Below are 12,060 nucleotides of genomic sequence, written 5' to 3'. Positions count from 1 at the left end.
GCCCGAGGACTTCATTATGTGCTACCATTAAGTACTCCTTGTTTCGATAATGCCAATGATATTGCAAAACCACAAAAGGTAATATCTTCGCATGAATATTTACTTTTTGGTTCAGAAATACACTAGCACACCGAGAAGGCGTCATCAAACATCACCATCTTGTATGCTCTTGTTTTAAAACTCAAAGTTTATTAGACAATGCAATACTGTAACGCTCTGTGCCAAAGATGATTGAAATTGTGATTTTTTTTTTTGTCTTTTACAAAAGGATCCACACAAAGCTTGGTTCAGCGTGCATTCCCTGTGTCTGTTGATGCCCGGGGACGTTTGCTTAAAAGCAAAACCGTGTCCTACCGGATCTGCATAAGGGGTTTGTATGGAGTGCACTTTGAGACGCACATGCTGTTAAGCCATCATCAACAGTCACTTCCTTCAGCAGCCTTAGGGCGACTCACTCACCATCCTGAGCAGACACAACAACAACATCAACGGCAATGACTCGACACCAGACTGTGTGTAAACAAACGGAAAGTGTACAAAAATAAAACCTGTTTTCTTTGTGACACTCTTTGCTCTTATTGGTCTCTTTTCGTCGTCAATTGATCACTGAATTCTCCTCAGTCACAGCATGTTGTATTCATTTCATTTTTTTTTTTTTTTTGCTGGAGTCTTATGAAATGCGCAAAAAACAAGCAAACAACAAACACATAAGAAATGTGATCCTTCTACCAGCATTTCCTGCTAAAAAAACAACCAAAAACGGCATTCAAGCAATAACGCCACCTCAGCCCCTTGTGGCGCATACGGGAAGACACAGAAGGAGGAGCTCAGTTTCAAAATAAATATTACTATTTGTTTATTATTCAATTCGTCTCTCTCTCTCTCTCTCTCTCTTCCTTATGAGAGAGGGAGGGGGCGCAGGCAGAGTGAGTCCTGCCCCCTGCAGGCTGGGTTTCATACTTGCACTGTCTGCACTACGCCTGAATCGTCCACCTCTACGGTCTCCACGTGCACGTCCGAGTCTAAGTGTTCGTCGGTCACGGTCACGTGCGTGACCTCTCCGACCTGGATCTCCACTGTTTGGTGCTCGTTTAGTCTCTCCGCCGCTTCGTCCCCTGGGTGCGTGACAACTGCCACTGCCGCCACTGCTGCCGTCACCGCCACCCCTTCCTCCTCCTCCTCCTCCTCCTCCGCCTCCGCCTCCACCACCAGGGTCTCCTCCACGGTCACCACGTCCATATGCTCCACCCGGATGCCGTCCTCCGTGGTCAGGAGCAGTTCGCCGCCCTCCGCCGACACCTCGCCCGCGGAGGCGGAGAGGACGGTGGTGGTGGTGGTGGCGGCGGCGGACGCCTCGGTGAGGACGACCTCTTCCGCGGCGCCGGCGGTGGTGCTGGTCACCGAGTCGTCCTGGATGCCGTGCAGGTCGCGCAGGTGAATCCGGAGGTCGCGGGGCTGGGTGAACCACAGGTCGCAAAACGTGCAGTGGTTGGGCTTCTCTCCCGTGTGGATGACCAGGTGGTCTTTGAACTGATCCCAGCTGTTGAAGACACTGTTGCACACCTGAGAAAAGAAGAAGTTCATGGTTCCTGTTTATGGAGATGCTTTGTACAACATTTTTAGCAGGGCAATTCAAACTTAAACCTTCAAGACTGCATCGCAGTTTGCAACCAGAAAGCTCCTAATATGGTCTCCCCTCATTACTACTAACAGTCCACAGAAACAGAGGCAAGAGATTACGAGGGCTGATTTAGACACAAGAAACTGTCATTTGCAAGGACTGTTTTTCTAGACTGAGATGGACCGAGATGGAGGACACACAAACACTACCGCAGAGAGCCTCTTACCTGACACTCATAGAGCTTCTTCCGGCCCTTCTTGGCTCCGCAACCATTCTGACAGGCCGCCATGTGGCATTTCAGCGTGCTGTTTCTGGCAAAGCGCTCGTGACAGTCCGGACACTCGAATGGCTTTTCACCTGTGGAGAGAGCGCGCACACACACACACACACACACACACACACACAAGCCAAATGACGCCAAGGTCAATTATCTCTGGGTTCTTAAACTATGAAGAGAGACTGAGTATTCCTGATTAGAGATGTGTCACTTTGGGGATTTAAAGTGTCACTTTAGGGATTTTTTTTCCATACACAGAATGAACAGAGGCCTGATCCCACCCCATCTCTCTCTCCCACTTGCTTCCTGTCAGTCTCTTTACTATACTATCTTAATAAAGGCAAAAAGCCCAGCAAATATACGTAAAAAAACTGAATTAACAATTGATTAACATATTTTCAAAAACACACTTATGCTTTGTGTTGTCCAGATATCAGCTAAAGTTAGCCTGCAAACAAGTTAGCTCTGGAGCATATTTTCTTGTAATACAACATTATACCACCAGAGGCACTGTACAGAACACAAATCCATGATTATTGAGTATTGAGTGCATAGAGAGGTAGATATATAGATATATACCTTATTGATCCCCAAGTGGAAATTCAACATGAATGTAATGATGTGTTCAAGACTTGAATCCTACAGAATTCTGTGCCTAGCCCTTAACCACAGTTAGAGTAATGAAACTTGGCCAGCATGGGGCCAAGCTCAACCAGAAGCACCTAATATAAACACATTGATTCCAGTTGTTCTGAATTAATCACTTAGAACTTACAAAGCCATTGAAAGTAAAACAGAGGAAACAATGAGGGCGCAAACATATATTTTATGCCGTCCACCACCACCGCACGTCTGCAATGAGTGCCAGAGTTCAAAACGGAATGACTGAAGTGCACGTACCTGTGTGTTTCCGTAAATGCTCCTTGAAGTGGCCAAAGTGGTCAAACTGCTTGTCGCAGTACTCGCACACGTGCACCTTCTTCTGCGGCCGCTGCCGCCGCGACTGCTCCTCGGCCTCGTAGTGGTAGCTGTTCAGGTGCTGCTTGAGGGCGCCCTCGCGGGCGTACGCCTTGCCGCAGTGGCGGCACACGAACGGCTTGTTGCCGCCGCCGCCGCCCTCGCCGGCCGCCTCGTGGCTCTTCATGTGCTGCTTGAGGTGGTAGAAGATCTTGAAGCAGCGGTCGCACTTGTCGCAGCGGAACATGTTGTCCAGCTGCGAGATCTGCACCTCCACCACCTCGATGCTCTCCAGGGCCTTGGGCGCCATCACCGTCTCCTCCTGCAGCACCAGCTCCTCTTCCTCCACCACCGCCGCCACCGCCACCTCGGGACACTTGTCGGCTCCCTGCAGCGCCGTCTCCCCGGGCCGGTACTTGCTGGTGATGTCGGCGAGCAGGGCGAGGGCCGAGTCGTCGGACGAGTCGCGGGCGGCGGCGGCGTCGGCGGCGTCCACCACCTCCTCGAGCGAGGCGTCCTCCACGCCGTCCACCTCCACCTCGATCTCCACCGTCTCCGCCTCCGCCTCCACGGAGGGCAGCGTCTCGGTGATCACGTTGGACGTCTCGGCGATCTTCCTCTTCTTGGCTTTGCTCTTCCCCGCCAGGACTGGGCTGGAGACCAGCGACGTGCTGCCATTGATTCTACAGGAGAGACGTGAAAGCAACCTCATGATATTGCACATGCAGAACACAGGCTATAAATACAACTGCATCGAGAATAAATTCAAATTCAAAGTAAACCATTCTTTGCAAATGACCCAGGGACTGACCTGGTGTTCAAGGCTTTGATTGCTTCCTGCATCTGGAGGTACTCAGCCGCCCTCCACACATCACTGACCTCCTCGCTGCCATTGACCGACAGCGTGGCCGTGTAGGTGAACTCCATGAGGTGCTGAAAAGCCGAGTTACTCACTCCTGATGTAGAAAAGGAACGGGTAAAATCAGCATCGTGAGGCAAACAGGGACGTAAAATATAAGCAGCAACAGTATTCAGGCCTTCTGAGAATCCGGTGCAATGAGACACCTACCTTCAATCTCTACTAATGGCTCCTGCTTAAAGTCTTGGAAGAACTTGTGAAAAAACTGGCTGCATGCTGCCAACACAGCCTTGTGGGCCCTGAACTGGTGACCTAAAATAAGAATGACATAAGAATGTTGATGGTCTCTACTAGTAAACAAAATACAATCCTTGATTGCTTTAAACAGAACCTATAGTCAAGGCCAAAACTGAAACACCAAAGTTCTTCTGACTGTAGGAAAGCAGGTGAATGACCATTGACCAATGACCATCATGGTTGTAGAAAACAAATAATGCTAATTTCATGCCATTCAGATACAGGCTTTTAGTTGCTACTTCCAAGAGGACAAAATATGTGTGCAATATCTGGTCTTACCATCCACGATCAGAGTGATGTCTGTGAACTGGTCCAGTTGGCGCTGCTCGTTGAGCTTGTCGAGCATGACCTTATAATGAGCTGGGAACTCGTGTCCGCTCTCCACCTCCCCCTCATCAGCCATGGCTTAAGCCTTTCCCTAACGACACAAACATGACAGAAACATGTCAGAAAAGGAGTCACCCGAAGAGGTCGCATGAAATCTTTCGCTATGGTCTACGCTGAAGAACCTACACCTTAGTAATATGGGGTCTTTGTGGAGCGAGCTGCCCCTGCATACTTCTACTTACATGTTAATGAACACACGTTAGTCGGTCCTAAGGAAAATGTCACCAAAATGTAATGTCTCTTCTGTTACATCCATCAACTGACTAGCACAGCACTGTAGCCCTCAGTGCTTCATCACATTCGGATTAGAACTGGCTAGCTAGGTTGACATGGCTAACAGTGATGCTAGAATGGCTCTGGTGATGCTCAGTTTGCCTCGCTAGCTCTTCACTTCACGGGATAGCAGTTGGTTAGCCGGCTGCGTTTCAAGAGTTCAGATGTGTAACATAATCAAACTAGTCCAACTTCATTTTAACAGCTGTCATTCAGCCTCCCAGTTGTACATCACATGTCTCACTGTAGTCTACCAAGCTGACCAATGAGACGATGTAGGCAGCCTACAGAAACGACAGGGTAATTCAACGATGCTAGCTAATGTTAGCTACCAAGGCCCTCTAGCATATCGAGGATACATAAACACTGCACCAAAGCTCACTGTTAAACTTACAAATAATCATTGTACACCTCTCCGCAAAGGTAACTGGATATCGTAGTATACTGTATGAAGCCGCTCCGACCTTAAAAAACGCTCCATGCTCATTTCTAGCAGGCCTTTCAGTGTATTCGCCATTTGTTATTTGACCATTGGCATTACGTCATCAAATCGCGCATTAAAATCAGCTTTTAATCAGACATTTTCCCTTTCAAATGAGAGTTCTGAGAAATTACTGAGGTGACATAACCACAAAACCTACCTCTGTAAGGGTTTCACAGGTCTCTTAAGAAGTTTTTTAGAACGTGACTCCAGCAACGGTGTCTACTACGCTCGACAGAAAAGGGCGGTCGTTTTTCCAAGTAGGCCTCGAAATCCCAGAAGTCTTAGCGACTACTGTCGTACATTCAAGTTGCTCGGCAACTGGGGACGACGCATCTGTCTTCCTGTGCCATGAAAAGATGTCTGTGAACATGCTGTGGAAGCTCTTTTTCTGTGACTTTGCTATTCTCCTTAATAGTTTATTTGCATTAGGTTATTGCTTGAATTCATATTATTGATTGTTTATAGGCCTATAGCTATTCTCCCTACTGTGTAGGCCTAGGCCTACTGTAGGCTAATTATTATTGTATTGTTTTTATTTGTATGCCTAGTCGTTTTGGACAAAGGCATGCCAAATAGGTTCAAGGTTCAAGGTTCAAGATAGCCTACTTTATTGCCATTTATGTAAAAAACATATAGGAATTTGTTTCAGCAATACAGTGTGTGTTTTCTTCAATACATATAGTACAAAGACAGTGATGACACAACAGACAGACAACAGTGCATATAGGCCAGTCAATCTAGCTCAAAAAAGGGCCAAAACTTAAACTAATTGCAATAGTAATGGTTCATACTTTTTATTGATCCTTAAACCCTCCTGCATCACATATCAAAAATCTACCCATTTATATTTAGTGGAACATACTTTTATTCAAGGTCAAAGGTAGCAATTTCCAATGCATTATGCCATTGGGATTTACTACAGGTGAAATGGGTAAAATTTTAAACTATAGATATCAAATTGAAAATTTCACAGTTGTTTACTCACATTAAGGCAAATATTTTTTGTATTGCAAGTTTTCTGAAATGTGATGTTTAGATATGCAAATGAGACCAGTTTTACCTAAATATGCAATAATTTGCATAGGCCTATATATTTCTAGAAAACTAAATCTGAACAATAGGTACAGTCAGCTTCAAAATAATTGCTGCATTTTGCTTCTATATTGAATACCAAAAGCCTATGCAAAGGGAATATTAGATATTACTTCATTTCACCTCAGAAATGAGGAAATCAAGTCAAGTCAAAATCAATGCGTTTCAATGGAAGTACAGAACAAATGATTGTCAATGATATGGTATGATGGAAGTATCTCAATGCATGCCAAGTCACATAAGGAAGATATTGACCTTTAGACAACATATCAAGTGAGTTGGCATGCACTGAGATACTTCCATCATACCATATCATTGACAATCATTTGTTCTATAATGTACTTCCATTGAAATGCATTGATTTTGACTTGACTTGTTTTCCTAATTTCTGAGGTGATATGAAGTAATATCTAATATTCCCTTTGCATAGGCTTTTGGTATCCAATATAGAAGCAAAATGTAGCAATTATTTTGAAGCTGACTGTACCTATTGTTCAGATTTAGTTTTCTAGAAATATATGCAAATTATTGCATATTTAGGTAAAACTGGTCTCATTTGCATATCTAAGCATCACATTTCAGAAAACTTGCAATACAAAAAATCTTTGCCTTAATCTGAGTAAACAACTGTGAAAGTTTCAATTTGATATCTGTAGTTTAAAATGTTACCCATTTCACCAGTAGTAAATCCCAATGGCAAAATGCATTGGAAATTGCTACCTTTGACCTTGAAAAAAAGTATGTTCCACTAAATATAAATGGGTAGATTTTTTATATGTTAATTAGATATACCTAGGGATCACAAAAAACTTTGAATGATTACTATTGCAATTAGTTATGGGTCAAACGCTAGATTGACTGGCCTAATACTGTAGAGGTAGTGATGATATTAATAATAATAAAGTGCAATGGGATGGGCATCAGTCATAATCATTCAATGGCCAAGTGACATTCAGATGACACTCAGTGGGGTAGGGGTGGTGGTAAAGGACCAGCCGCATTAATCAGTCTGACGGCTGTGGGGAAGAAGCTAAGGCGGTGGCGGGTCGTTCTGGTCCTAGGCACCCGCAGCCTTCTTCCAGAGGGGAGGATGGAAAACAGGCAGTTCCCTGGGTGTGTGGGATCAGCTATGATCTTACTTGCCCTCTTCAGTGCCCTGGTGTCATGGAGGGACTTAAGAGAGGGCAAGGGAGTGCCAATCACCCTCTCTGCTGACCTTGGACCTGGTCCTTGGCCGCTGCAGCAGGGAACCAGGTGATTATGGAGTGTGTGGGAATGGACTCAATGATGGTAATTATGAACTGATTCATGATGGGCCTCGGCAGCTTAAATTTCTTCAGCTGCCGGAGGAAGTACATCCGTTTATGGGCTTTATTGAGGAGGGTTGTGATGTTTAGTTGCCATTTCAGGTCCCTGGAGATGATCAGACCTAAAAACCGGCATGATTCTACACTGGTCACCGGTGTTACCCCCAGCATGATGGGAGGGGGCGGGGTAGGATTCCTTCTGAAGTCCACCACCATTTCCACTGTCTTTGATGCATTAAGCTCAAGGTTGTAACGGCTGCACCAGCACTGTAACCGTGAAATCTCCTTCCTATATGCGGACTCGTCCCCCCTGGAGATGAGACCCACCAGGGTGGTGTCATCCGCAAATTTAAGGAGTTTTACGGATGGGTGGAGTGTCAGTGAGGTACAGCTGTTGGTGTACAGGGAGAATAAGGCGGGGGACAGTACACAGCCCTGGGGGGAGCCTGTGCTGATGGATCTGGGGCTAGATGTACATTTCCCCAGTTTCACCCGCTGGGACCTGTTGGTGAGAAAGTCCATAATCCACCTGCAGGTGGGGGTTGGAACCTGTAGCTGGGAGAGCTGGCGCTCCAGGATAGAAGGGATGATGGTGTTAAATGCCGAGCTGAAGTCCACAAACAGAATCCTACCATATTCCCTGTAATGTCCAGGTGTTCCAGCACATAATGCATAGCCATGTTCACAGCGCATCCTTGGACCTATTGGCTCTGTATGCAAACTGCAGGGAATCCAGTGCAGGATCAGTGATGGACTTCAGATGGGCCAGGACAAGGCGCTCCAGCACCTTCATGACAACAGATGTCAGGGCGTCAGGTCTGTAGTCGTTGAGGCCGGAGACCTTGGCCTTCTTGGGGATGGGGATGATGACTGAAGCCTTGAGCATGTTGGGACACGGCACAGCTCCAGAGAGGTGTTGAAGATGTTGGTCAGCCCAGTGCTTCAGGGCCGATGAAGAGACAGAGTCCGGGCCAGCCGCCTTGCGAGGATTCTGACTCCTGAACAGCCGTCTCACCTGCTGCTCGGTGACAGAGAGGGGGGGAGTGGGGGGAGGAGGGATAGGGGGGAGAGAAGGGGGCATGAGGATGAGGGGGAGTAGAAGGGGCCTGTGAATATGTGTATGTGTGTGTGTGTGGATGTGTGAGTGTGTCTAGCTGATATGGCCCTCGTGAACAGAACTCCACAAAAGTTGGTATGCATTCAGAGGATGTCATTATGATCATACACTTCAGATTTCATGCAGTTCTGAACCTGCGATTACAATGCCTCATTTTTTTTTTCATATTTTATTAGGTGGTGCTATACCTAAAATGAGTCGATATGGGATGGGTTGGCATGAGACCAACTTTCGGAAAAAAAAAGTTGATCACCCTACGGTCTTTGAGATACTCACAGAAATTGTCAGAAATTTGCTACATCAAAATCAATCTTTTTTTTGCTTTTAATTTGTTTAATAGATTTCAATTTCAAGACATGAGGTGATTTTTGAGCTCACATGTATTGTGATAAGGGTCATTATTGCATCTGTTCAATAATGTTGAATAAAACCTGCATGCCCATACAGAATGGTATAATATAAAACGTGTTGCTTTACTGCAGTGTGCATGAGGATTGTCCACCAGCTGCTGTCTATGAGTACCATTATCAGGGGTTAAAGAAATCACACCCTGCAGTGCACACCCTCTCTTGTATAGTGGTTTGTTTTAGTCTATAGAAGAGCACACATCAAATTACACATTTCTTTATTCCAAGACATGTCTGTGGCAATATCTTGTGATGTGAGGATTCAAACTTGACAAACTTTGCAAGCTCAAACTTGATTTGACATACTGCATCACTGCCACATTCTCTGGATACAGATTTAGTTTTTTCCATGAAATTCTGTTAGGAAGACTGTAACTGACATTTTGCAATAACTTCTTGGGCCCCGATTAGCTCTTGCTAAAATGAATCGTTTTTATTTAATGAAATTCTGGAGGACTGGATGAATTATTTGATGGGAAAAAAACACCAAATCCAACCATTATGCTGATACATTTATTTATTTGTCAGGAAGAAGGAAAGTTTCAAATCACACATGGTTGTTTAGCTCCACACTGCAAACTCTCTGAATGCCAACCTGACTACTTGGAACACACAAACGGCAAAGCGGTGTCGCAGTGAAGATCATTCCAAGCGGCACCAGCTAGAGAAGACACAGAACATATTCAAATCATGAAAAATCCACATCAACAAAGAAGATGTTTTAGCCATCTTGCATGGAACTAGTGTACAATATGTTGTGTAGTGCAGAGAGAACTTGTATGAACCAATGCAAACCTTTACAGAACAGAATGAGGATAATGTTTGGATAATGTTTTTGTGAGGATAATGAATTACCTTCGTAGTTGATGCTAATACAGTGTTCATTTCCATCAAGGTTATCAGGCTCCCACAGTTGCCAGTTGGAATAGTCGAATTTGCTTCCATCAGTCCAGTACCATACAAAGCCCTGCATACAAAAACATCTTTCATCAGCATCCCAAAATGAATTTGAGCATTTACCCATTTGTGTTTAATATTTTACTCATAGATTTCCAAATCACAAAGCTGATACTGTAAGTCAGAATAACGAAATACGAATACGAAAATAGACAGACTGCAGAAGGTTAAAGTTACCTCAGCAGATCCCCCGCCTCCGATCCACGTCCACAGATGTTCCCCTGATATGGTCCCGACTAGTTTTGCCTCGTCACTGTTGTGGATGGATGCGAGATGCGCTCCCTGACTCACACAGTAGCCCTGAAGGTAAACAGTCAATCATAATCAAAAGGAAACAATTCATTTAAATGAAATAATCAATCCATCCCATAAGTCACATTCAGAAATGTACAGAGACAGTGGCTCTTTTAATGAAAGATATTCCATTACCCACCACTGCCTTAGTCCAAGTTAGAGCATTGGGGAACAACTTGAAACAGCGATTTCCACTGGGGCTCCATCCTGACTCACACACATCACGCTTATTGACTACCTTCGCCTCTGAGAACAACAGACAAGTGAACCAGATCAAGATGACGCCATATTCTCACCGTTGTGGAGTATCTCAAGAAAAAGTTGACCAAGTAAAAATGTTTATACAGATTGTTTACAGTCACCATCAGTCATTGTCACTTCATAACCTTATAACCATGGTCGCCTTTTGCAACATCCATTAAAAAAGAACAAATTCACAAATGAATAATATTGTCCCACTCACCTGTTGCCATGCTTAGTGCAAGCACATAGACGAGAGTGAGGACAAGCAAAGTCATGTCTTGGCCAGTAATTATTCTGAAACACACACACACAGACACACACAGACACACACAGACACACAGACACACACACACAGACACACACACACACACACACACACACACACACACACACACACACACACACACACACACACACACACACACAATGACTAAGCTGCATACAATAGTTTAACGCAACAATTTAACGCAAACCTCCATTCAAAGAGTAGATCCAACAACATTTCTTCACCTCACTTGTTATATCTATGAATTAGATTCACAACAAAATACTACTACAACTGCTACTACTCTTGAAATAGGACTATGACCACATCATTAGACCACATTACAAGAGTATTCACTTTAAATGTAATAAACAAGATGTAGTTGTTGAATGTAATATCAAAAGCAAGTAAGACAAGTAATGTTTACCTCATACAGCTCAAAACTGCTACAAGGTAAATGGATGTCCTTGTCAAACATGCAAAATTCTAAAGATTTTATATCCAAAGAAATATTCCCTCCCACCCTATTTAAATATGTCAGAAGCAAACATAGTTGGTTTAAATAGCATCTTTTCATCAGACACAATTTCATGTTATTCATTAAAGCCATTAGTTACTTTTGTTATCTTGGTTTCTAGGCCTATGTTTCACCATTCCCAAAAACAGTTCCCCTAGCAGTTTTACCTTTGATATCTGATAACCAATGAGCCTTCTCCTTTGACACGCCATGTAGTTGGTGATTGGAGTATAACAAACGAGATTTGAGATTACAAAATGTGTTGCATCTTATTTACCAAGACAAATTTCAGATATTGTGCAGGCACGTTTACAGTATACTGTGCCAATTAAGTCTTTCTGCACATGCAAGCAGGCAAGTTTGGCATCTTGATATGGTATCTAGACCTATGTGTTACCTTTCCAAAGAACAATCCCATTTCTGTAAGTTCACCTTGTGGAATTGTGTGAGCAAAAATGTGCTACTTTTACAGAAAGATATCTTTTGGATTCTTCTCCAAACACTTGAACTTGGCAGTGCAAATACTCGTGCCAAGTTTGCTACAAGAGACTAAATAATCACAGTCTTTTGTGCATTTAAGTTCAATCTGTCTAAACATCTCTAAGCAGACATACTAACAGTTCCGTCAGAAACATGGCAAAACATGGTCTGCTATTTGAACAGATGACATAAGGCATTGGGGCTCTGGGCCTATGATGCAGCCTAA

General features: G+C 44.2%; 1 protein-coding gene across 3 annotated transcripts; it reads right to left on the bottom strand.

Moving 5' to 3' along the window:
* Positions 1–831: 831 nt before the first annotated feature.
* Positions 832–5,452, bottom strand: znf131 (zinc finger protein 131). Of its 3 annotated transcripts, none has more exons than XM_062516805.1 (7): positions 5,313–5,452; positions 4,291–4,429; positions 3,925–4,026; positions 3,667–3,811; positions 2,799–3,538; positions 1,848–1,978; positions 832–1,563 (listed from the first exon to the last, which is right to left on the bottom strand). In XM_062516805.1, the coding sequence occupies exons 2-7, from the start codon at positions 4,412–4,414 to the stop codon at positions 955–957; spliced, it is 1,851 nt and encodes a 616-aa protein (XP_062372789.1). In that variant the 5' UTR covers positions 4,415–4,429; positions 5,313–5,452; the 3' UTR covers positions 832–954. The 3 variants fall into 3 exon arrangements, with proteins under 3 accessions (XP_062372789.1, XP_062372788.1, XP_062372790.1); XM_062516804.1 differs by lacking the exon at positions 5,313–5,452 and adding an exon at positions 5,066–5,181; XM_062516806.1 differs by lacking the exon at positions 5,313–5,452 and adding an exon at positions 4,581–4,894.
* Between the last annotated feature and the right edge of the window lie 6,608 nt (positions 5,453–12,060).

This window comes from Sardina pilchardus, chromosome 16 (assembly GCF_963854185.1).
Source record: "Sardina pilchardus chromosome 16, fSarPil1.1, whole genome shotgun sequence".
NCBI classification, from domain to species: domain Eukaryota; kingdom Metazoa; phylum Chordata; class Actinopteri; order Clupeiformes; family Clupeidae; genus Sardina; species Sardina pilchardus.
This window is presented reverse-complemented; position numbering and strand designations above follow the sequence as displayed.

Excerpts from the sequence above, each read along its gene's own strand:
- znf131 (XM_062516805.1), bottom strand. The coding sequence starts at position 4,414 with ATGGCTGATGAGGGGGAGGTGGAGAGCGGACACGAGTTCCCAGCTCAT. Across the intron at positions 3,812-3,924 it reads GCCATTAGTAGAGATTGAAG|GAGTGAGTAACTCGGCTTTT; the intron begins GTAGGTGTCTCA and ends TTTCTACATCAG. Across the intron at positions 1,979-2,798 it reads GCATTTACGGAAACACACAG|GTGAAAAGCCATTCGAGTGT; the intron begins GTACGTGCACTT and ends CTCTCTCCACAG.